At 35.4% G+C, this 27,571-nt stretch overlaps 1 protein-coding gene across 1 annotated transcript; it reads right to left on the bottom strand.

Moving 5' to 3' along the window:
• Positions 1 to 801: 801 nt before the first annotated feature.
• LOC100371117 (protein spinster homolog 1-like) lies at positions 802 to 18,677 on the bottom strand. The gene is made up of 10 exons (XM_006818987.3): positions 18,299 to 18,677; positions 17,713 to 17,915; positions 17,172 to 17,323; positions 13,843 to 14,046; positions 12,415 to 12,537; positions 11,794 to 11,989; positions 10,898 to 10,963; positions 9,976 to 10,074; positions 9,326 to 9,497; positions 802 to 3,373 (listed from the first exon to the last, which is right to left on the bottom strand). The coding sequence occupies exons 1-10, from the start codon at positions 18,597 to 18,599 to the stop codon at positions 3,327 to 3,329; spliced, it is 1,563 nt and encodes a 520-aa protein (XP_006819050.1). The 5' UTR covers positions 18,600 to 18,677; the 3' UTR covers positions 802 to 3,326.
• Between the last annotated feature and the right edge of the window lie 8,894 nt (positions 18,678 to 27,571).

Below are 27,571 nucleotides of genomic sequence, written 5' to 3'. Positions count from 1 at the left end.
TGAATATTCCGGTCACCTGAATTTACAACTTTCTTGACTTTCTAGGTAGCTTCTTTTCTGATACGACAATATGAGCAACATTTCTCATGCATCTTATTTGACTGTCCTGAATTTTCATAAAACATTCTCCATGCTACTTTTCTAAATTTTCATATGTATACGATTTGATTTACTTATGTACCTTTTTTCCAAGCAACTTTCTAGACAAGTTTACCGACTTTCTAAACTACCCTTCTGACTGTTCAAGAAAATTTTTGACTTTACAAGCAATGTTAGTGACTTACCAATGCAACCTGTCAGATTTTCTGGGCAGCTATTCTGCTGAAGTTCCAAGCCAATATTTTTAATTATGGTAGACAATATTTTGCAAGCAACTTTTCTGACTATCCATGCAATTCCTACAACTGACCAGATAATTTGTTGATTTTCCTTGTAATTCTCTTAATTTCTTGTGCAACTTTTGGGACTAACTGTTTTTTCAAGTGACTTAACCCACTTTCTGAAATACAGAAAAGTAGCATACAGTCACTACAGATGCTTTGAAAATTGGGGAAGGTTGCCTTGAAATGTCAGGAACTCATCTTTGCCAGCTAAGATTCCGCTTGAAAGTCAGAAGAGTTGTCTGAAAAGTCAGAAAGGTCAACTAGAAATCTGAAGCATGGAAGCAACACGTTTCAAAAGTCAGAGTAAATGGTTTCTTCTTGTGCGAAGTCTCAGTGTTTGGGACGAGCATTCTCAGTTCAGTGGGCTGTCACAGCTCTTAGGGAATGATCCTTCCATGCAAGACAAAAAATTAGACACTTTATGAAATACTTCAATTCAATATGAAGAATTGTTAAATTCTTTTTATTCATTTTAAACTTAAATGAAGAATGTCAGCCCAATTGTGTATCAAAATAACTGTACAATTTACATACTCAATGAAAATCACTACATAGCTAGAATTGTTTCTGCCAAAAACAAATTGATTCGATTTCTATTTTATTTGAAATGATGGAAAAACAAAATTGAAATCAAGCTGGTCTGTATCGGTATTTACTGGCCTCTCATTTCAAAAGAGATACAAACATTCTGAATGGCTAATCCAGTGTAATAGCTTTACCTCAATAGAATGACCCAATCACAGTGTAGCTTCACAGGGGTACATATTGTAATTATAGAATATTCCATTTAAAACATTTCAAATGCATCAAGTTCATTGATTCAAAGTTCAAGCTTTGTTTATCAAAATTCACACTTGAAGCAAAATTGAAAAACATAGCATTGTAGTGAAGACAAATAGAAACTATAGGCAGTAAGCAAAGCAACATGCCAGATTTATACGAGTATAATTTGGCGTAACCTTTAGATTTGATTTTACAACCTAGTTATCGATACTCAAAATCTTTGCTGATAATACAACTTCAACCGTTTCCAAACAGTTTATACTGCTTTTATTACTGCACATTAAAAAGCAATACTACAGTGTACAATCAACAATTTCTAAATGGTTTTTGCCTCCCCTCCTTACTAGGAATTTTTACGATTTGCTAATTTAAAGTCGTTTGTGAAACTTTTAAAATTAATTACAGTAATAAAGAAGATATGTCAGTTCATAGAATTTGTGGTAGGGAGAATATAGCAATACATCTGATGGGGGGGGGGGCACCACAATGAAAATGACCATGTATAAAGGCTAAACTATCGGTTCAATATATATTATATACAGTTGAAAATATTGTTTATAAAAATCTTCATATAAAGCACGGAAAACAAAAAACATGAACCTAAAATAAACATTGAGAAAGGTACATGGAAAGATTAACCAAAGTTAACCTTTTCACCACCAGTTCCTTCTTTCCATCACAAATTCACAAAATAGTCCTGTTTAAATTCTGCACTTTCCTTCAATAGATTGGGACAAAAATAGCCAATTTTTTTTTAGTAAAAACTGAAAATTGACTCAAATTTTGTCTTTTGACTCCAAAATTACAGTCTACGTTCAGAAATATCATAGAATGCAAGAAAAAAGTGCAGACAAATTTGGACGAGAAAGTCTGGTGGTGAAAAGGTTTGAACAATTACAGAGTTGACAAAGATGCTTTATTTATTATATAAATGAATGTCATATTTGTACTACTGGTTGCATGTGCTTACGTAAATTACAGACTAAGGTGATTCTATGTTCAAAATAATAATAGTGTACACAGCTTAGTTTTCACCTCTGGTAATTTTTGAAATTTGATGACTTTGTGGCATCCATGAAGTAAATGTTTTGCAAAAGTTGCTGTCATTATGTATTAAAGAATCCAATGTTTCTCAAGAACAACTTAAAAAAAATGTCAGTTGATTAGTATACACTTCTATTGGAGATGTTCTTCTAATGTAGCAACTAAGCTACACTCCATACTTTCATTTTAACTACAGAAGATTCAACTTTCAATATATCACTTGATTATACAAAACAGAAATAGAGGGAAGTTACAACTAGTGACCCTTTAAGCATCTACTTTAAATAGCATTATATATCCATTAAAATATAGGCAATATTATGAAACAAGCATATGACATTCACTGCATAGATTACTTGGAAATGCTATTCACATTTCCTGATTTGATCAACTAAATGAACAGAAAGTTTTATTTCAGAATGGTATCATTTGAAGTAATTATATTGACCGTTTTGACCAATCGATGCATACTCAGGTCAGAGGTCGATACATACTTAGCGGTATCCTCGTAATAACCTTATTATACATCTTCCCAATCTAATTATTTATTGTAGGAGACCTGCGAAATGGTAAAAATCAGAGTTACAATCTCGCTATGAATTTAGTTTTCAAAAATGTACGCCTTCTTAGAAAAACCACCGTTTCGTTTAATATTTACAATTTGCATTTTCTGATCAGATAGAATGCAGATACTCGCAATATCCCCAAATTATGACACACTGTAACTAAAATGATGATAGGGTGACCGATATAATTAAGACAACCTATATTTAAATATACTAACAGTATATCAATTAGCATATTTGTCATAAGATTTGAAAACAATCTGTTCTCCTCATGAATAAACCACATCCAACATGCATAGCAAAGTAATATGATAACAAGTACTTCTATTGTGTTCATTGATATCATGGTAATTACACTGAATATTCCATATGTAAAATTATAGAATAGAGGCAGCTACTAGAATGTACAAGGATTCTGCTATTGTTTGGGTAGTGATGAGTAGATTACTCAAATGGAAGAGCAAGATTCTGCAAACCCAGAGATTATTGGGTGGGATATAATGACAAATAGTTGGCATCTGATGGTGACGTTGCTATTGTACACAGAAACTCATATTGTAACTTGATCAGGTTGTGAAGTGCTTTTCTCTTCTAGATCTGTGAAAAAAACAGAAAAGAAAAAAAAATCCAGTGGTTATGAGTAAACTAATCCTATACATAACACATGTACCGGTACTGTGTCAATGGCAGAAATGTGCCTATGATCATAATAAGTTCTATTTTAACAAGCCATGCATGGCACAGTCCCCATTAGTTATCAAATTTAAGATATATAGTTTTGTTTATAGTAATAGCAACAATGCATACAAGTTGCCATCTTGAAATGTATACTGCATAACAACAATGCATAAAAGTTGCCATCATAAAATGTATACTGCATAGCAACAATGCATACAAGTAGCCCTCTTGAAATGTACATGTATACTGCGTAGCAACAATGTATACAAGTGGCCATCTTGAAATGTATACTGCATAACAACAATGCATACAAGTTGCCATCATAAAATGTATACTGCGTAGCAACAATGCATACAAGTAGCCCTCTTGAAATGTACATGTATACTGTGTAGCAACAATGTATACAAGTGGCCATCTTTAAATGTATACTGCATAGCAACAATGCATACAAGTGGCCATCTTGAAATGTATACTACATAGCAACAATGCATACAAGTAGCCCTCTTGAAATGTACATGTATACTGCGTAGCAACAATGTATACAAGTGGCCATCTTTAAATGTATACTACATAGCAACAATGCATACAAGTTGCCATCTTGAAATGTATACTGCATGGCAACAATGCATACAAATTGCCATCTTGAAATGTATACTACATAGCAACAATGCATACAAGTTGCCATCTTGAAATGTATACTACATAGCAACAATGCATACAAGTTGCCATCTTGAAATGTATACTGCATAGCAACAATGCATACAAATGGTCATCTTGAAATGTATACTACATAGCAACAATGCATACAAGTTGCCATCTTGAAATGTATACTGCATAGCAACAATGCATACAAATGGTCATCTTGAAATTTATACTACATAGCAACAATGCATACAAGTTGCCATCTTGAAATGTATACTACATAGCAACAATGCATACAAGTTGCCATCTTGAAATGTATACTACATAGCAACAATGCATACAAGTTGCCATCTTGAAATGTATACTACATAGCAACAATGCATACAAGTTGCCATCTTGAAATGTATACTACATAGCAACAATGCATACAAATGGCCATCTTGAAATTTATACTGCATAGCAACAATGCACACAAGTTGCCATCTTGAAAAGTATACTGCATAGCAACAATGCATACAAGTTGCCATCTTGAAATGTATACTACATAGCAACAATGCATACAAATGGCCATCTTGAAATTTATACTGCATGGCAACAATGCATACAAATTGCCATCTTGAAATGTATACTACATAGCAACAATGCATACAAGTTGCCATCTTGAAATGTATACTACATAGCAACAATGCATACAAGTTGCCATCTTAAAATGTATACTGCATAGCAACAATGCATACAAATGGTCATCTTGAAATGTATACTACATAGCAACAATGCATACAAGTTGCCATCTTGAAATGTATACTACATAGCAACAATGCATACAAGTTGCCATCTTGAAATGTATACTGCATAGCAACAATGCATACAAGTTGCCATCTTGAAAAGTATACTGCATAGCAACAATGCATACAAGTAGCCCTCTTGAAATGTACATGTATACTGCGTAGCAACAATGTATACAAGTGGCCATCTTTAAATGTATACTACATAGCAACAATGCATACAAGTTGCCATCTTGAAATGTATACTGCATGGCAACAATGCATACAAGTTGCCATCTTGAAATGTATACTACATAGCAACAATGCATACAAATGGCCATCTTGAAATTTATACTGCATGGCAACAATGCATACAAATTGCCATCTTGAAATGTATACTACATAGCAACAATGCATACAAGTTGCCATCTTGAAATGTATACTACATAGCAACAATGCATACAAGTTGCCATCTTAAAATGTATACTGCATAGCAACAATGCATACAAATGGTCATCTTGAAATGTATACTACATAGCAACAATGCATACAAGTTGCCATCTTGAAATGTATACTACATAGCAACAATGCATACAAGTTGCCATCTTGAAATGTATACTGCATAGCAACAATGCATACAAGTTGCCATCTTGAAAAGTATACTGCATAGCAACAATGCATACAAGTAGCCCTCTTGAAATGTACATGTATACTGCGTAGCAACAATGTATACAAGTGGCCATCTTTAAATGTATACTACATAGCAACAATGCATACAAGTTGCCATCTTGAAATGTATACTGCATGGCAACAATGCATACAAATTGCCATCTTGAAATGTATACTACATAGCAACAATGCATACAAGTTGCCATCTTGAAATGTATACTACATAGCAACAATGCATACAAGTTGCCATCTTGAAATGTATACTGCATAGCAACAATGCATACAAATGGTCATCTTGTAATGTATACTACATAGCAACAATGCATACAAGTTGCCATCTTGAAATGTATACTGCATAGCAACAATGCATACAAATGGTCATCTTGAAATTTATACTACATAGCAACAATGCATACAAGTTGCCATCTTGAAATGTATACTACATAGCAACAATGCATACAAGTTGCCATCTTGAAATGTATACTACATAGCAACAATGCATACAAGTTGCCATCTTGAAATGTATACTACATAGCAACAATGCATACAAGTTGCCATATTGAAATGTATACTACATAGCAACAATGCATACAAATGGCCATCTTGAAATTTATACTGCATAGCAACAATGCACACAAGTTGCCATCTTGAAAAGTATACTGCATAGCAACAATGCATACAAGTTGCCATCTTGAAATGTATACTACATAGCAACAATGCATACAAATGGCCATCTTGAAATTTATACTGCATGGCAACAATGCATACAAATTGCCATCTTGAAATGTATACTACATAGCAACAATGCATACAAGTTGCCATCTTGAAATGTATACTACATAGCAACAATGCATACAAGTTGCCATCTTAAAATGTATACTGCATAGCAACAATGCATACAAATGGTCATCTTGAAATGTATACTACATAGCAACAATGCATACAAGTTGCCATCTTGAAATGTATACTACATAGCAACAATGCATACAAGTTGCCATCTTGAAATGTATACTGCATAGCAACAATGCATACAAGTTGCCATCTTGAAAAGTATACTGCATAGCAACAATGCATACAAGTTGCCATCTTTAAATGTATACTACATAGCAACAATGCATACAAATGGCCATCTTGAAATTTATACTGCATAGCAACAATGCATACAAATGGCCATCTTGAAATGTATACTGCATAGCAACAATGCATACAAATGGCCATCTTGAAATGTATACTGCATAGCAACAATGCATACAAATGGCCATCATCTATAATGTACCCTATAATGTACAGTACATGTACATGCCTATAATGTACCATATAATGTACAGTACATGCCTATAATGTACCCTATAATGTATAGTACATGCCTATAATGTACCCTATAATGTACAGTACATGTCTATTAACGTATAATATAATGTACAGTTCGTACCTGTAATGTACCCTATAATGTACAGTAAATGCCTATAATGTACCCTATAATATATAGTACATGCCTATAATGTACCCTATAATGTAAAGTACATGCCTATAATGTACCCTATAATGTACAGTACCATACATGCCTATAATGTACCATATAATGTACAGTACATGCCTATAATGTACAATGTACAGTTTGTGCCTATAATGTACCCTATAATTACAGTACATGCCTATAATGTACCTTATAATATACAGTACATGCCTATAATGTACCATATAATGTACAGTACATGCCTATAATGTACAATGTACAGTTTGTGCCTATAATGTACAATGTACAGTTTGTGCTATAATGTACCCTATAATTACAGTACATGCCTATAATGTACCCTATAATGTACAGTACATGCCTATAATGTACCCTATAATGTACAGTACATGCCTGTAATGTACCCTATAATGTACAGTACATGCCTATAATGTACCCTATAATGTACAGTACATGCCTATAATGTACCCTATAATATATAGTACATGCCTATAATGTACCCTATAATGTAAAGTACATGCCTATAATGTACCCTATAATGTACAGTACCATACATGCCTATAATGTACCATATAATGTACAGTACATGCCTATAATGTACAATGTACAGTTTGTGCCTATAATGTACCCTATAATTACAGTACATGCCTATAATGTACCTTATAATATACAGTACATGCCTATAATGTACCATATAATGTACAGTACATGCCTATAATGTACAATGTACAGTTTGTGCCTATAATGTACAATGTACAGTTTGTGCTATAATGTACCCTATAATTACAGTACATGCCTATAATGTACCCTATAATGTACAGTACATGCCTATAATGTACCCTATAATGTACAGTACATGCCTGTAATGTACCCTATAATGTACAGTACATGCCTATAATGTACCCTATAATGTACAGTACATGCCTATAATGTACCCTATAATGTACAGTACATGCCTATAATGTGTCCTATAATGTACAGTACATGACTATAATGTACCCTATAATGTACAGGACATGCCTATAATGTACCCTATAATGCCTATAATGTACCCTATAATGTACAGTACATGCCTATAATGTACCCTATAATGTACAGTACATGCCTATAATGTACCCTATAATGTACAGTACATGCCTATAATGTACCCTATAATGTACAGTACATGCCTATAATGTACCCTATAATGTACAGTACATGCCTATAATGTACCCTATAATGTACAGTACATGCCTATAATGTACCCTATAATGTACAGTACATGCCTATAATGTACCCTATAATGTACAGTACATGCCTATAATGTACCCTATAATGTACATACATGCCTATAATGTACCCTATAATGTACATACATGCCTATAATGTACCCTACAATGTACAGTACATGCCTACAATGTACCTTTAATACAGTGAACTCACTGACATCTCCAGTAATGTGAGAATGTTAGCGTGAAGGTAATTACAAACATAGGGTTTAAGAATAATAATGCAGGAGCACATTACTAGATTAATTAGACTCAGTACGAGATATGTCAACCACAGTCCATCTATCATAGCGGGACTGTGATTCAACACTGACTGATATCGCTGGCACAGCTGTCTATATAAAGTGTACATTTGTCAGCCTTGTGCAATTCTTTTAGCATAATACACTTCTGGGTATTTTTATTCTATCCATCTATTCAGGTATAATTGGTGAGTGTCAAAAAATCAGTGAGGAAATAAAAGAAAAAAGCTCCAATCATGTCAAATTTACCTTCAATACAAACTATGCTGGCATTTAAATTACTATAGAAGCAAAGAGGTAAAAAGATAGAGATTAAAGTAAAATGTGAAATTTTATGCTTTGTGATGAAATCAACAGTGCCATAGCAACCACATGAATATTATGAATGAATATTATACAAATAAATGGATGAATTATACTATATGGTACAGATGTCATGAACAAATACCCAATACAACATTGATAATGGTTCCTACGATGTCCACAAGCTGAGATGACTAAACTTTTATTGATAACATTTTGTCTAAATATTATGTGAATTACATTTTAAAACTGGTGGTGATATCAGAACGAAAATATGAATTTACAGGTGATAGCACAAAAATTTAAAGCATTCATAAAAGCCAAGCATTTTTGTCTGCAATTCATAGATAAGGTTTAACAAATGCAATTATTATTTTTGATTCAATTTGGCTGTTATCATGTACATACCAATTACCTTGTGGATTGTTTTATATCATCAACACCACGGTCATAGAGTGGCATGTCACATGACTCAACTGTACCATAATGTGAGAGACTATCGTCACTACCTTTAGTGTCGTGTTCAGCCTTGGCTTTGTCGTATACAATGTAGAGCGAGACTGCTAAGTAGCAGCCGCCACCAAGGACCGCAATGAAGCAGTTCAGATACAAGGCATACTGCAATGAATAAAACTGGGTAAACGCTGTGTCTTGTTCACCGTGTCGAATAAAATCAGAAATCTATGTAAAAAAAAAAAGAGTAATTATTAAAAGAGCAAACTTAAATGTATTGTACAGAATACATTTCCATGCATTGAAGTGCTGCTGTCTCTCCTAATGCTGTGTGTTTGGAAGGCAGGGCAGACTAATTTTACTGAACAGTTAACAGCCGACTCCCGGAAATGAAATCAGAACCTCCCTGATGCGAAGTGAACATGCTAGCCACTGAACCATTGCAAAACTGTCCTTCAGTGGGTAGTTGATTGATGGATTTATTAAAAACAATATGACAATAATTTCTCAGTTTAAGGCAGTTAAATTCAAACTGCCTTGATTAAATTGAAAACGTGAGTGTTGAGATGAGTGTAACATCATTTGGTCTTTGAACATAGGTTTCATAACAGTGAAATGCGAATGTGACAGCTTCATCCAGTGATCAGCCAATACTCTTTCTCTCAAAAAAAAACTTTAACAGAGATAGAACAACATATGGTATTACCTGGCCTACAATATAAGGACTTGTAGCGTCCCCCAATAAATGTGACGCCAACATCTGGAATGCATTGGCTGTGGCTCGTCTTGTTGGAGTCACCACATACTGTAAGAAGAACCAAGGACAAACAATATAGACTTCATCAGACAGTCGTATCATTCATTCGTTAATTCATTTATTCATCCATATGTACCAACTACAGTAACTGTAAACCACTTTAATTTTGTGAGTCATTGAAAATTGCAATAAGCAGTGAACATTTTCTGTGGGTCATGAAACACGAATGCCATAAAATGCTAAAATTCCTAGCAGCAAAATTAATGGGTTTACAGTATTGCTATTTAACAATGTAAATAATAACGTGTATGCCTGACAACCATGGTTCAAGTGACTGACAAACAAAATTATGTACAATAAAAAGAACAAAAGCAGTCCCTGCAAGTTTGAGAATCATTGTATTAATGTATAAAGGCTGAAATTCAGAATTTGTCAACTTTGGGAAAAACAACATATGCTTCAGATACCTTTGTAATATCAATTATTATTATACATCTGTCACCGTAACGCCATAAGTTACAGTGTGCCGTAATTTTACGGGGTATTTTCATCCTACCATATTAGGAAATGTGAATTCCAAATATGGAATGATTATGCACGTAAGTGTCCTCTATTAATAAAAACAAACATTGCTGCCACCAGGGTTTGACCAGACTCTGAACAAAGAAGTTTGCTGATTCTGTTCTAACATTTTTGGAATTCGGTATCCCCAAGATGTATCTTTGGAAGGATGTATAATAAGGTTATTATGAGGATACCTCAAAGTATGCACTCAGACAGTATGCCGTCAATAATTTCTCTGTACTGTCTTCGTGCATACTTTGAGGTATCCTCGTAATAACCTCACAATATAGGAAAGGTATATACTTACCAACAGTATATCAGAGGTCACTGCCCAATTTAAGGAGAGACAAGTCTCGCCAAGAAATATCATCACCTGTAAAAATTAATATACATCACAATTCCTTATATGGTAACAAACATTCAAGTTCTTTTTTGCAAATATGACAAAGAATTATGGATGGGACCACAAAACAACAAATTGCATACTTCATGTCTAATATGCAGCGACTTAGGGGATCAAATAAAAAAGAAAACAAAATGGCCACCATTCAGCCATTTCGAATCACTAAAAAGGGCAACAGTATTCATACATATGTATGATCTTCATATTTGATTGACACCAAACCAGACCTGTCTGTAAAAGGCTAATACAATATATTAAACTAATAGGGTTGTAACCAGACCTCAAAATGTAATTGTAATTGTAATACACCACAAAAATTTAAAAACTCAGTAACTATCAGGCATTGACCCTTATAAACTATGGAAGAGAAGACAAAAAAACTATGCAAATCACACACTTGTAGTTTTGAGATTTTTTACTCTGAGATGATGTTACTATAAATCTTTTCTTTTCCTTTCTCCATCAAATATGGAATGACTTTTTTTTATAAACATGTTTTTATTTTTCTGTTGAATACCAACTTTCAGCAAAAATTAACCAAAATTGCTGAAAGTCAGTGAAACGATTTCAGTATAAACACATGAGCAAACTCACAATAACTCTATTTTCAAGAATAATTAAAACGGCAAGTCCTGTCATGTATAGCTTTGATGCTTTGTTATCAAAAAACCATTGCTAAACCAATCAGTAGAAATCAAAAACAAAATACATCTATTATACAGTCTTACTCATTTCAAAATACATACTAAAACGTGGATAATAAAAATAAACTGCATTGGATTTGAAATACTAGTACTTACCCAAGTCATGGCTTCACTGGAGCGTGTAAATACCAAGGCAAGATAGAGAAATGGCGAACATGCCATCAGACCAAATGCACACACCCATGCATCAGCTTTCTGGTTGTATTTACGCAATCTTCTAGCTGACTCTGCCCCTAGACCAACACCAATTATACCGGTAACTACGGTGATTCCACCAAACACCAAAGCAACGCTGCAAAGATATATCACGCCTTTTTGTAAATTGTACTTTACTTTATATAATTTTACTTTTTGCTCATTTTTTTTGTATTTTTCTAATAATTTTTTTTGTATTTTTCTAATAATTTGTTGTCACAAAGGACATAAATGTGGTTTGAAAAATGAAAAAAAATAGATCTTGGCATCTAAAATCTTTAAAAATCACTTAACTAGCACCAACCAAAGTTTGTTGATTCTTTTTTTTAGCGCCTACATGATAGCATTACCAGGGTAATATTGTTTTAGCAAAATAGAAAAATACATTAAACAGTACATAATAAAAAGTCTCAGTATAATATTATACAGCTTGTCATTTTTGAAAAATACTTCATACTTCGTTCATAAATATAAATTTTTCTTTCCTGATTTTATTTTTTTTAAATATTAAAAATCACTTACCTATCCTGACTCTGACCTCGTAGTGCATACGCATACTGTATATACCTTGGTGCCCACCATGACAGACAGCCAGCAACCCAAGCTACGCCAACATAACCCAGACATGACCAGATGTAACTATGACTACATAAAATAACAAGAACATAAAAATTAACATTACAATTGTGTTACTCTATATTCATAAACTAAATATTAAACAAGCAGCCTGTCGGCTGAGATAGCTCCGCTGTTAGCAATGCACATGGCAATTAAAGAACAGAAGATATCATTAGAAAATGAACAAATTTGAGAGAGGTCCACATGTAGTACCTATATGTATAATATATCAAAGCAATTGGACTTGCGGTTTTCAACAAGAAGTCGAAAATATCACTTTTTACCAAAAATTACAAAAATATTCATCAAAATTAGAGAATTAAAGATATCATCATGAAATGAACAAATCTGAGAGAGGTCCACATGTAGTACCTATATATGTAATATCAAAGCAATTGGACTTGCGGTTTTCAACAAGAAGTCGAAAATATCACTTTTTACCAAAAATTACAAAAATATTCACCGAAATTAGAGAATTAAAGATATCATTACAAAATGAACAAATCTGAGAGAGGTCCACATGTAGTACCCATATATGTAATATCAAAGCAATTGGACTTGCGGTTTTCAACAAGAAGTCGAAAATATCACTTTTTACCAAAAATTACAAAAATATTCACCAAAATTAGAGAATTAAAGATATCATTACAAAATGAACAAATCTGAGAGAGGTCCACATGTAGTACCTATATATGTAATATCAAAGCAATTGGACTTGCGGTTTTCAACAAGAGGTCGAAAATATCACTTTTTACCAAAAATTACAAAAATATTCACCAAAATTAGAGAATTGAAGATATCATTACAAAATGAAAAAATCTGAGAGAGGTCGACATGTAGTACCTATATATGTAAATATCAAAGCAATTGGACTTGCGGTTTTCAACAAGAAGTCGAAAATATCACTTTTTACCAAAAATGACAAAAATATTCACCAAAATTAGAGAATTAAAGATATCATTACAAAATGAACAAATCTGAGAGAGGTCCAAATGTAGTACCTATATATGTAATATCAAAGCAATTGCACTTGCGGTTTTCAACAAGAAGTCGAAAATATCACTTTTTACTAAAAATGACAAAAATATTCACCAAAATTAGAGAATTGAAGATATCATTATGAAATGAACAAATCTGAGAGAGGTCTACCCAAGGTACATATACACCAAGTATCAAAGCATTCAGGCTTGTAGTTTTCAAGAAGAAGTCGAAAAAGTAAAACATTGACACGGACGACGACGACGGACGACGACGACGGACAATCACTCATATGATAAGCTCCGCTCGACAAAGTCGACAGCGGAGCTAAAAATCAAATGTTATTTTACTCACTTCCCTGCAAGGGCTTTCAAATCCTGTAAATAGCTCGTCGCTCTAACAGTATGTCCTGTGTCTGACTGTCCACGTTGTGGTTCTTTGAGAACACCCACTATAAGAATCAATGAAACTACTCCTAGTACAGGAGTGATTCTAAGTCCCCACTGCCATGAACCTGCAGCATGGGCCACTTCACTACCAACGACATATCCTAGACCACTAAAAAAAAAATAGTTTGTGTATCAAGATTGTGGGATATTTAATACTAATATCTCACATATGTTGCAATGAAATTTAGTGTACTTGAAAAGGCATTCGCTCAAAACACATGTTTTATGAATAAAGTTGTGGGATGAATCAACTTCGGGATGAATAAACTTAAGGGATGAATCAACATAGGATGAATACATCGGTGGTTTGAAAAGACTTGAAACAAATGTGATTTGGAACAAAATGTATCGGAACTCATTCCCCATATTTGTGGTCAACTGCATAATCAATATTGAACGTGGTCTTGTTTATTTGAGTGACATTTGAATACATTCATTTGTTCACATTAAACATGAATATTGCACATGCTAGAAATAGAATCAACAAAAAATATTGTAAAATCTTTCCTTTGGCATTTTGGGTTACATTCTCCAACTAAAATGATTAATAGGGTTATCAGGGTAGGCCGAGTTGACTTTATTTGATATGAGTCTCATGTGACGTATACAATGCATGTCAAATACCAAAAAATGTAATGCTTGCTGGGCTCTCTCTGGAATTTGCTAGGTAATAGTAAATTTACTAATCAAGAAAAAAAAGTATTAGTAAACTTTGTCTGGAAACTGCAGAGCATTTTCCCGCGACCGGGCACAACGGGAAAGAGAGAAGGAGAGGGAGGTGTCCCCTCTGTCGTCCGCCGAAAACAAGAACAGCATGCTGAAAATGGTGCTTGCTGGTGCAACTTGAGCTCTAATTTTGTGTGTAATTTCATGACATCAAATTAGGCAGTCTGCTACACAAAATGTACCATTTATGATGGTACAACAAAACATCACAACAAAATATGCAATGTAGACACCAGAACCTTTATTTGAATAACTCAGTATTAATTAAACATATTCATGATTAAGCTCACATTGTTAACAGTGGGAAAAATAGTCATCATTCAAAAGTTTACTAAGTTCACTGCCAAGAACACAAGTCATCCTGTGAATAAATTTTCACGGGAAATTTCTCAGAAAAAAACTCTATGTCAATCAAAAAGCTGTATATTATTATGAAGTAATCTCCCGTGCTCATCATGCACTATGACTATTTATTTTCATCGAAATTTCTGAATTAAAGTGAAAAAGTAACTAAAGTAACTTTCGATCTTGTAACTCGATCTTAATGCTAAGAATGCCCGGTAAAAATGTTACACAAATTCACAGTCACTTGGGGGCTGAAAATCAATAAATACTAATTTTCAAAAAAAATCATCCGCTATACGTATATAAATAAACAAGTTGTGAAACACGGCACCTAGTAAATCGACACCCTGTCGGTTTCAAATGTTGATTTCTTACCTTAAAATGCGAAACAAAAAGTGCAGAGGGGGTCAGGTGTTATGTTAATAACCATTGTTCATAATCGCTAACTAGGTTTTATTCAAAACTGCACAAATCGCGCGTTTTCTGGTGATATCCGACGATTTCATGATCGAAAATGGCCAGCAGCCAGAATCAAGGGGGATTCTCACAGAGTTGTGGGTAAATCAAGTGCGCATACTCATTTTCAGCCAATCAGGCGTGCCGTAACAGCGAGTATTTCCTTCATTTACCCAGAACTCTGTGCGAATCTCCCTTGATTCTGGCTGCTGGCCATTTTCGTTCATGAAATCGTCGGATATCATCAGAAAACGCGGGATTTGTGCAGTTTTGAATAAAACCAAGTTAGCGATTATGAACAATGGTCATTAACGTAACACCTGACTCCCTCTAAAATTTTTGTTTCGCATTTTAAGGTAAGAAATCGACATTTGAAACCGACAGGGTGTCGATTTACTAGGTGCAGTGTTTCACAACTTGTTTATTTATATACGTATAGCAGATGATTTTTTTTGAAAATTAGTATTTATTGATTTTCAGCCCCCAAGTGACTGTGCACAAATTATAGTATTTGTCGATCGATTCGCTAACATTGTCTCACCTTCCATTAGCTGTGGAATCATAGCCCTATGTTGCCGACCGCATTATTTACGTGACAGACACTGGCCGGCCCATGTTCGACATACAACAGCAAAAATAAAAACAAGACGTCCGAATGAAATTGTTAGGGCAAAATTAGATTGTATGTCGCACCGAAGAGCTACGGAACCGCAGCTAACCTTCCATTATTTCTGAAATCGTGCTGCAGTACGATCAACTTTCCGTTTCTTGGTGCTGTCAGGGTTAGGACACCCATGGGTTTCTGGTTCTGAACACGATTTAGCGGTTTCTCCATCTCGTCGTGAAAAATACTCGTCGAGCAGTTGTCTGCTCTTTTTTGACGTAGTCTCCATTTTCAATAAATAAACAAATCACGTGTTTGATAAGGGCGACATGAAACCGTCCCATACTGAGAGTTTCTTCTATGCTATCGATAAAGAGCCATTGCTCGAAATGTCTAGCTATTTTTAATAGTTATTTAGGACTACGATTACCAAATATTATCTTCTATATACCATACTGAAAGTAATGTCGCGGGGTATCTTGAAATGCATGTCGACTAAACTACGCATGTGCGATGACACCAAAATAACTTTAGAGTGGAAAAATACATTCAGTGGCAGTTCCGTGTTGATCGCGATCACCATGTAACAATTGTTACAATTTTAGGGACATTATTTAACTTTAAAATGGCAATCACTCAAACTGTAACACGCGTGATGATCACAGTCGAGTCTTGACAATTAAATGAGGGCGATTTGCAAAGGGTATTTTGTACAAAATGTGTTCGTAAATCCTACTAATATATATTTATTTTGTTCGTAAATCTTGTCCAAATTTCGTAATTTACGACATTTGCGAGCGACAGCGAGAGCACAGGCTTGCTGACGGATGACTGTTATGCTTTGAGTACAATGTACATGATTTGAAACCCATGACAGTGTTATATAATTAGCAAACCTACGGAAAACACACCCACTGTGGATACACACCAGTCCCTTCTATCCATGGTTGTATACTTGCGGGCATACTATGATCAGTCTGGGGGAGGGGGGGTGATGGTTGCTCATGAATATTAATGAACTAATGGGTACTATTAGCCTAATAGATATCAATAAGCTAATGAATATTAATGAGATGCAAATGTATTTATTCACTTGGTCTTACCTGCCGACTGGAATAGCGAAGTAAAAAACTGCTAACATTCGTGTTCTTTGACCTTTAACAAATAAATCCGCTATAAGGGTTGGTGCGATAGTGGAATAACTAGCCTCCCCGATACCAACTAAACCACGCATTGCAAAGAAAATCCACACATTCTATTGGGGAACAAAGAAGAAATATTTCAATAAAATGATTCTGCAAATGAGAGTGCATTTTCAAATATATTGGATAGACCACTGATCAGGCAGTGGCCAAAATAACAAAAAAATTTATGAGCAATGATAAACTTTTATCTAAAATTAATATATGTATTTGTGATAATTACTGAAGATCTGCAACTTTGTAAAAAAAAAAATTAACTGATTTCAAATACCATATTCACAAAAAGAGGTTTTACCATGGTCATATTTTAATGACCTCGTAATACAATAATTACAATTTTTGTTTCAAGAAATTGAATGGAAACATTTTTTTTTTCTCAGACTCAGGTGTGCTTTTAATAGAGCAAATATTAATATTGGTATACTCATAATATAATACTCACCTGTTTAGGTATAAATGATCCCACTAGTGTAAAACAAGTCCACATAAATATACCAAAACTCATAATGATTTTACGGTTGTATCTATCACCAAGGAAACCAAATACAGGTGCTGCTACCATGTACATACATACAAATACAGTCTGTAGAGCTCCTGCTTCAGCATCCGTTAAACTATAAAAATGTTGGATATCTTTTAAATTCCCTAGAAGAAAAAAAAGACACAGTAGAACTAAAGGAAACATTGCATGAGAGAAGGAATGTTTGGTAATGTGTGAGGGTCTGTACACTGAGTGTGTACATCTGTGAAATGAACATCACTTTAATATTCACCAGTGACTTGGCAATGGGGTGGGGTGGCAGGGCAAATCACTGACAGGCAGTTTTCAATATCACCATTTTGTATACAACTGTTTAGAATAATATCACACTATGCAAATGTAGTCATGGTATATCAAATCATGGAGGTAAAAATCTTTTTTACCTCCATGATCAAATCAAACTCCCCTCAAACTACAACCACAGCTTATAAATTGAAGTGCGCCATCAACCCAATCAGGTGATAATCGTCTCGTGATCGTTACGTACCTGCCACAGTGAATCTGTCCATGTAATTTAATAAGTTAACAAAACATAAAATCGCCACTGTTACGTAAGCCCTCGCCGAAGTAGCTGTATTACCAGGGGTTACTATAGCGGTGAGGATTTTGTCGTCCCGTGGGTCATTCGATTGAATATCAGTGTCCCTATGTTCATGGTCAAGAAGGGCCGCTTTGTCACTGTCGTCGGATAAATCATAAGGGTCGTCTGCTTCCACTCCTGTAGCTGGACTTGCAGACATATTTTGCACGTTTATCCGGTCTTCGTCTCTGTCAAAATATATGCTCATGGAGCCAACAATGGAGATACCATTGCCGGAATAAGCAGTTTTGAAGGTTTCCCTTGTTACCTTATGATCGCGGCCATTTTTCACGTAAAAATTTTAGTGAACTTTGACCTGTGATAGCGCCATCTTCTGCGAAACTAGGCAGGAATGTTCGATTATTTCGAAGGTATCTGGACCGGTGATGGAGGTATACGCTGAGCACCCACTAAACTACAGATAATGCTGTATATAACAAAATAATAGAAGTAAGTTTCTTGTTCTAACTGTTTTATAAAACAGGTGTTTTGCACAGTGTATGACGTTACGGTGAAAGCAGCTCGCACCCAATATAGCCCTACCTATCCTGTCTAAAAAGTGGCAAACGTTGACCCTAACTTCATAGCCTATGTAGCGTCGATTGACAGAATTATTACACAGTATTAAATTGGAAGGTATTTACTGTTATTTTATGACGTGATTACATGTCACTTTATTTGATGTATCTTTTCACATTGCTTGCAAAGGATTTTCATTATATGATGCGACAGTATGTAACATATCTTCTAATGCCGACAGACTTAGGTCCACTTCTGAAAAATTCGCCGATTCATTTCAAGAATACATGATGTAAATGAAAAAAACAAACAAACACGTGAGCTGTCTCATTGACTAAAAAAAACTATTGCCAATATGTAAGGGTTCTGATATCAGAATTTGAACATGTCGTTTATTAGCATTATGGAAATACAGTTCCGTTCATCATTTTGTGTCATCGTGATATTGTCACGTGATGAATGATAATCTAAGTCACAATGTCGAGTCATAGTTGTGACTTCAAGTGCGTTTGGTTATGTGCTTTATAACCATCAAAAGAGCAAGGCTCATCTGTTTCAAATTGTTGAGTATTCGGTCAATCACTGTCGTTTTAAAATTGAGACTTGGAAGAACATTATTTGAATTATTTGAAGGTGTGGATTTGCACAAATGTTTAGGAAATGTTCAATTTTCAATAATTCACACCGAATTTCATTAACTATTGTTTATGAATAGAGTTCCAATGTCTGTTGAATCAAAAGCCTTTGTTAGTCCCCGTTCGGACGCAGTCCGAAAACGGGGACTTATGTTTTGCCCTGTGTGCGTCCGTCCGTGCGTCCGTGCGTTCGTGATCACCTGTATCTCGAACATGCATAGACCGATTAAGTTCAAACTTCACTCATACATCACACATTATATGGGACATATGCACATGCATTTTTTTCATGATCCGATTAACGATAGCCGAATAGCGGCCATTTTAAGGCCGAAAATGCATCAAAATCGCACATTTTCACCATTCCGGACCCGGATCTCAGTTATGCATGGACGGATTTTGTTCAAATTTGGTACATACATTAAACATAATAGGACCTTGATGCACGTCATTTTTTTTTTTGGATCGGGTTCGAAATGGCCGACTGGTGGCCATTTTGTTTTAAAGAATTCAGTTCTGGATCCGTATCTGAGACATGCTTGGATTGATCGAGTTCAAACTTCACACACACAAGGTACATCATGTCACAAATATGTATGTGCATTTGTTTCATGATCTCATTAACGATAGCCAAATGGCGGCCACTTTAAGGCCGAAAATGCATTGAAATCGCACATTTTCACTATTCCGGACCCGGATCTCAGTTATGCATGGATGGATTTCATTCAAATTTGGTACATACATTAAACATAATAGGACCTTGATGCACGTCATTTTTTTTTTCGGATCAAGTTCGAAATAGCCGACTGGCGGCCATTTTGTTTTAAAGAATTCAGTTCTGGATCCGTATCTGAGACATGTCTGGATTGATCAAGTTCAAACTTCACACACACAAGGTACATCATGTCACAAATATGTATGTGCATTTGTTTCATGATCTCATTAACGATAGCCAAATGGGGGTCGCTTTAAGGCCGAAAATGCATTGAAATCGCACATTTTCACCATTCCGGACCCAGATCTCAGTTATGCATGGACGGATTTCATTCAAATTTGGTACATACATTAAACATAATAGGACCTTGATGCACGTCATTTTTTTTTTTGGATCAAGTTCGAAATAGCCGACTGGCGGCCATTTTGTTTTAAAGAATTCAGTTCTGGATCCGTATCCGAGACATGTCTGGATTGATCAAGTTCAAACTTCACACACACAAGGTACATCATGTCACAAATATGTATGTGCATTTGTTTCATGATCTGCTTAACAATAGCTGAATGATGGCCATTTTAAGGCCGAAAATGCATCAAAATCACGTATTTTCACAATTTCAGAACCGGATCTCAGTCATGCATGGATGGATTTTGTTCAGATTTAGCACAATGTGTTGTACATATGCAGGTGCATTTCGGTCATGATCTGCTTTGAATGTATATGTCACTCAAATATGAACGGAACGGGGACGTGTCATTGACAATGACTTGTTTCAAATTACTGTAGAGCACAGTAATTTTGAAATGGGCAAATCTGGTCAGATTCTCAAATAAATTTTCTGCAATGTGCACATGTTCATGCTATCAAATATTACGTATGATAATCCAAACTTCTCAAGACCCTGATACAAAGCCTGACTTTACAGGTTACAGTACCAGCATATAATTATACATTTCACAAATACTCAATAACACATTCAAGGCAGTTATGGTGCATGCATGTACCTTATTAAACATCAGAAATAGGCCTGTTTTTTGCCAAAAAACGAACAACATTAATTCATTTTGGAGTAGGGAAATAAAGTGTTAATTCCATGTTCATGATTAGTAATATGCAGAGATTTTTACTGAAACTTAATATAGGTCTATGACAAAGCATTATTGAAATTATAATGATTGGTTTTTAAGATATTGGTAACAGACACACATATACAGACAGCCATAAATATAGATATTTACACAGATGAACTAAACTACAACAACACCCATTGTGTGCCTTGCACACAGCAATCAAATACAGATCATGACATATGCAAATTACTGCACTCGCCACAGGCAAGAATATGTTGAACAAATATATAAAAGACTTTGATTGGTAGTTTAGATGGTTGTTGCTATGGCAATTGCAATTGTTGTCAAATTGTTGCAAACCATACCAAGTCTCAAAGTAATTGAGCTAGTAATTTTCAAGAAGTCGAAAAATAGCATTAGAAAAAAATGACAACAATAGAAAAATGACATAAAAATTTCACCAACATTTTCGCACGAAAACTCATGGTTTTCAACTGACTGAATGGGTAGACGCTTGAAAAAAAAATAATAGAAACCATAAACATGTTTAAACCTTTTCACCACCATTTCTCACTTTTCATCACAAATTCACAAAATAGTCCCGTTTTTGACTCCCATATGCGAAGCACATATTGGGAGTCTTTGCAGTTAGTGTGTCTGTATGTGTGTGTGTGTGTGTGTATGCGTGTCCGACTGTTCCACTGTTATCTCAAGAACCATACATTTTTTATGAAACTTGGTGCATAGATGCTCTGGGCCAATGAGCAGATTTGATTAGGTTTTGGTAAAAATCCATGCTCATTAATTACCTAGTTTGCATAATAATTAGCTAATTTTTAGCGGTTCCATGACTGTTCCACTGATATCTAAACAACCACTCATTGGATTTTGATGAAACTTGTTACATAGATGCTCTGAACTAATTCTAGGTTTTGATTAGTTTTTGGTAAAAATCTGTGCATACTAATTAGTCCCCGTTCGGACGGAGTCCGAAAACGAGGACTTATGTTTTGCCCTGTGTGCGTCCGTCCGTCCGTCCGTGATCACCTGTATCTCGAATATTCATGGACCGATTATGTTCAAACTTCACTCATACATCACACATTATATGGGACAAATGCACATGCATTTTTTTCATGATCCGATTAACGATAGCCGAATAGCGGCCATTTTAAGGCCGAAAATGCATCAAAATCGCACATTTTCACCATTCCGGACCCGGATCTCAGTTATGCATGGACGGATTTCATTCAAATTTGGTACATACATTAAACATAATAGGACCTTGATGCACGTCATTTTTTTTTTCGGATCAAGTTCGAAATGGCCGACTGGCGGCCATTTTGTTTTAAAGAATTCAGTTCTGGATCCGTATCCGAGACATGTCTGGATTGATCAAGTTCAAACTTCACACACACAAGGTACATCATGTCATAAATATGTATGTGCATTTGTTTCATGATCCCATTAACGATAGCCAAATGGCGGCCGCTTTAAGGCCGAAAATGCATTGAAATCGCACATTTTCACCATTCCGAACCCGGATCTCAGTTATGCATGGACGGATTTCGTTCAAATTTGGTACTTACATTAAACATAATAGGATCTTGATGCACGTCATTTTTTTTCCCGGATCAAGTCGAAATAGCCGACTGGCGGCCATTTTCTTAAAGAATTCAGTTCTGGATCCGTATCCAAGACATGTCTGGATTGATCAAGTTCAAACTTCACACACACATGGTGCATCATGTCACAAATAGATATGTACATTTGTTTCATGATCCGCTTAACAATAGCTGAATGATGGCCATTTTAAGACCGAAAATGCATTAAAATCACGTATTTTCACAATTCCGGAACCAGATCTCAGTCATGCATGGATGATTTTGTTCAGATTTAGTACAATGTGTTGTACATATGCAGGTGCATTTCGGTCATGATCTGCTTTGAATGTATATGTCACTCAAATATGAACGGAATGGGGACGTGTCATTGACAATGACTTGTTACCTAATTTGCATAATGATTAGTCAATTTTCGGTTTTTCCACTGATACTAATCATCACATTTCAATGAAACTTGGTACATAGATGTCATAGGACACTGCACAGACCTGATAGTTTTTATGGTAATATCAGTACATATTAATTACCTAATTTGCATAATTAATTAATTTTCTGCTTTTGATATGAGTAGTGAGCATTACATTTCATTGAAACTTGGTACTTAGATACTCGAGGACTATGCAGAGATTGATTGTTTCAAGATAAATATTTGTGCATATTAATCACCTAATTTGCATAATTAGTTAATTTTCAGCTTTTCCATGCATATCTCAAGTACTAATCATCACATTTCAATGAAACTTGGTACATAGATTCTTTAGGACTATGCAGAGACCTGATTAGTATTAGGGTAAATAATTGTGCATATTAATTACCTAATTTGCGTAATTAATTTTCAGCTTTTCTACTGATATCTAAAGTACTAATCATCACATTTCAATGAATCTAGAACTATGCAAAGACCCAATTAGTTTTTGGTAAATATTTATGCATATTAATCACCTAATTTGCATAATTAACCATTTTCCAACTTTCACACTGATATCTCAAGTACTAATCATCATATTTCAATGAATTTTTGTACATAGATGCTGTTAGACAATAGACAGACCTGGATAGTTGTGGGTTAAAATCTGTACATGTTAATTACCTAATTTGCATAATTAAAAAATTTTGAGCTTTCAGACTGATATCTAAAGTACAAATTATTCCACTTCAATGAAACTTAGTACAAAGATGCTCTATGACAATGCACAAACCTAATTAGTTTGGGGTAAAATCTGTTCATATTAATTCCCTAATTAGCATAATAATTTATAATTTTTTATTTCTAATCACATTTCAATAAAACTTGGTACATAGATTTTCTGTTACATTGCGCTGACCTCATTAGTTTTACACTCAAATCTGTTCATATTAATTTTCTGATTTGCATTAATTAGTTTTCAGCTTTTCCATCAATATTTCGAATTATATTTAATGTGTCTCCAATACCCTCAGCACATGGGAGTTCTTTCTAAGCTTTCTTTGATTTAGTCTGCACTTTCCTTCAGAAGATTGGGAAAATATAGCCAAACCTTTTGAGTAAAAATTTTGTCTGTTGACTCCAAAAACAGGGTTCATTTTCAGAAATATTGAAGAATATAGAAAAAAAAGAGCAGACAAATTTGGGCGAGAAGGTCGGGTGGTAAAAAGATTACCACCCTGGTTTTACAAACAATAACTGTTGCTTGTCTGTGGTCTACTTAAACTAATTGAAATAAATCTTTTTGAATTATAACTCGTTTAGCCATCCCAGTTTTTGCACAACTATGATCCTACCGGTAATCAGTATATTCTCATCACAGTCCAACGATTTGTTTAGTAATCAGTTGAAATATACTCTTTCTGTAGATACTCACTAAAAAAAACTCCTGAGATCTGAAAATGGACCAAGACCACATTCAAGAAAAGGAGATTGATTCTGACCATTCAGACGACTTGGATGGTTTGATTTTGATTTCTGGTAATGCGACTAATGACAGCAATGGAGAAGATTTGAATCAGAGGGTAGCATCTGTTACAATAGACCTTGATGTCGAGATCAGTAGCTGTGATGAAGTACACGAATTCCTGACTGGGAACATTGCTAGGTTGTCCATGAGTGATCTTTTTAATGTGGTGTCCAGTTGGATTGAATTCCATTCGTCAAGTGAGAGTATTGCTACTGACGGTTATAGTTTGCTTAGTTTGCTAGACTTTGCTAGTATTCCAGCTAATGTGTTTGCCAGCTGTTTCCCCAGACTTAAATCTTTATGTACGTACAAGAAATGTCAACAGTTATTCACAAAAATCTTGGAGTATAATGCTTCTATCTATGCACAACCAATTCTGGAAAGACCACCTGTGAACCAAGTTGACACCTTGTTGGATGAAGAGGTGTTCGTAGTCCTTGGAGGTATACAGCTAGAAGGACCTGGTTATTATGTGCAATCTAAGATACAGTATCTACACCCGGTCACATCAGAATGGAGTAAGTTAACGGATCTTCCTGAGCCTATGTTTGGACAGTGTGTCACCTTTCTAGACAATTTTCTTTATGTAGCTGGCGGTAGTAATTATCAGACACCCATGTCTTCACAGTTGTCACAGGAGATGCATCGTTATAATATCCAGACTGGTGAGTGGTTGTTTGTGGCTCCCATGATGGAAAAGCGAATGGGGTTCAGTATGACTGCTGTTGGTAACAAGTTATATGTTATTGGTGGACTAAATCAGAGTTGTCTGTTGGACTCCCTTGAATGTTACGATCCTGCAGCGAATACATGGAGTTATGTTCACCACCTTGAGGAGCCACTCTTCCTTCACGCAGCTGTAGCATACAAAGACAAATTGTACCTCTCTGGAGGAAGTAGTCAAGTAGCTGCCAGAAGGTCAATCATTGGCTTTACTCGGCAGGAACTACTTTGCAAGAATGACTTGAAGAGATACGATCCATCAGTAAATGAGTGGGAACTGCTTCGACCCATGCTGAAAGAAAGAGCATTACACATGATGCAGGTGTTAGGAAATGCTGTGTTTGTTATCGGCGGGCGTGACAGTACTGGAGCACCATGCCTCAATATTGATATTTACCTCCCAGCTACTGATTCATGGAGTTCGGTTCAAATCATGCTGCCCGTCGAGAAGATGTGGTTTGGTTGCAGTGTGCATAACAATAAGATCTACTTGTGCGGTGGTTTGGATGGCAAGGAGGGGTGCGTGGCATCGAGTATGATGTTCGAACATAACCGACATGTACAGTGCTATGACTCTACTACAGAGAGCTGGCAGAACGTGGCCGACATCGAGAATCTTCTCATCCCCCTTTGTTGCTCTATCAGAATTCCAAAATGGAGAACCACTACAGGTTGGTTAAGTTATATTTATTTAATATTTAAAGAGAACTGTGTTACCGGGGGGGGGGGGGGGGTAATAGCTTTTCATCACTCAATTGTACTTTGGCAAGGGCTTCATAGTATTCACAGTGACAAGAAATTCTTGCAACAGTTATTTTCCCATTTGCAACTTTCAGAGCAATACTTTTCAGAATTATTGAAATGATATGTAATACATCGCCCTAAGTGATTGATATTATTTTAATAACATGTTTGTGAGTGTATTATGATTTGTTGTTTACCCAAGAGATAAGGGTCATGATCGTAATGCTGATATGATGAATATAGTAATATCAAGGATTTACAAGACCAAGGTATGCAAGTGATGAAATATATGGGATGACAAAGTCACATGAATTGCAGGATAATTACAAAATCACAAAACAAACTTACATTTTTAGAAATTCTAATGCAAATTATTGGGTCTGTGAAAGAACTGATTAATGATTATCTCAGATCATTGTACCCTTTACCTATTCACATGTTTTGAGCGTCAATCAAACTTTCGACATGGTCTCCCTTATTTATTATGCATACACATAAAATATTACAGGTGTACAGGGATTCCAGCTTACCAGTAACTTGACTCTTGACATCCCCACATCGGTTGCCAGTAACAACAGCCATGGCTGTGATTCAGTGATCAGCGAGATGAGCGAAAAGAAAGAACAGGATTATGGGGATAAATTTTTAGCAGGGTTGATGCAACTGTACTGCAGTAACGACCTGAGTGATGTTGTCATCTTTATCAATAATCAACGATTCCCAGCTCACCGAGCCATTCTCGCTACTTGCAGCGACTACTTCAGGGCCATGTTCACCGGTGGGATGAAAGAAAGTGTAGACAATGAGCAAGAAGTTGAGTTGCATGATATGAGCATGGAAGGGCTGAAAGCAGTGTTAGAATTTATGTATACCGGCAAGACGACCTTGAACCACAGAAATTCTGATACCATTCTGGCTGTAGCAAACTACTTGCAAGTTCAGCCACTAGTGTGTCTGTGTATATCCTTCTTAGTAGATGAGCTCGTAGAGGAGAACATGATGGAGGTGGTTGCCTTGACGACTGCCTATGGACTCCTGGAGAAATTCACAAGATATGAGAAAGTTATCGATATGTTTGTTGCCATGGTGACAAGACAAGATGCTCTTCTAGAGCTGAGTGATCTGACAGCCGAGCAACTGATGGCCTTTCTGCAGAGTAAGTGGATGGAGACACATTCCCCATTGCAAAGATTCAAAGTCTTGGTTAGCTGGCTG

The sequence above is a fragment of the Saccoglossus kowalevskii genome, chromosome 16 (assembly GCF_978046115.1).
Source record: "Saccoglossus kowalevskii chromosome 16, keSacKowa6.1, whole genome shotgun sequence".
In the NCBI taxonomy this organism is placed as follows: Eukaryota; Metazoa; Hemichordata; class Enteropneusta; family Harrimaniidae; genus Saccoglossus; species Saccoglossus kowalevskii.
Note: the sequence above shows the minus strand (reverse complement) of the source record. Positions and strands in the feature narration are given on the sequence as shown.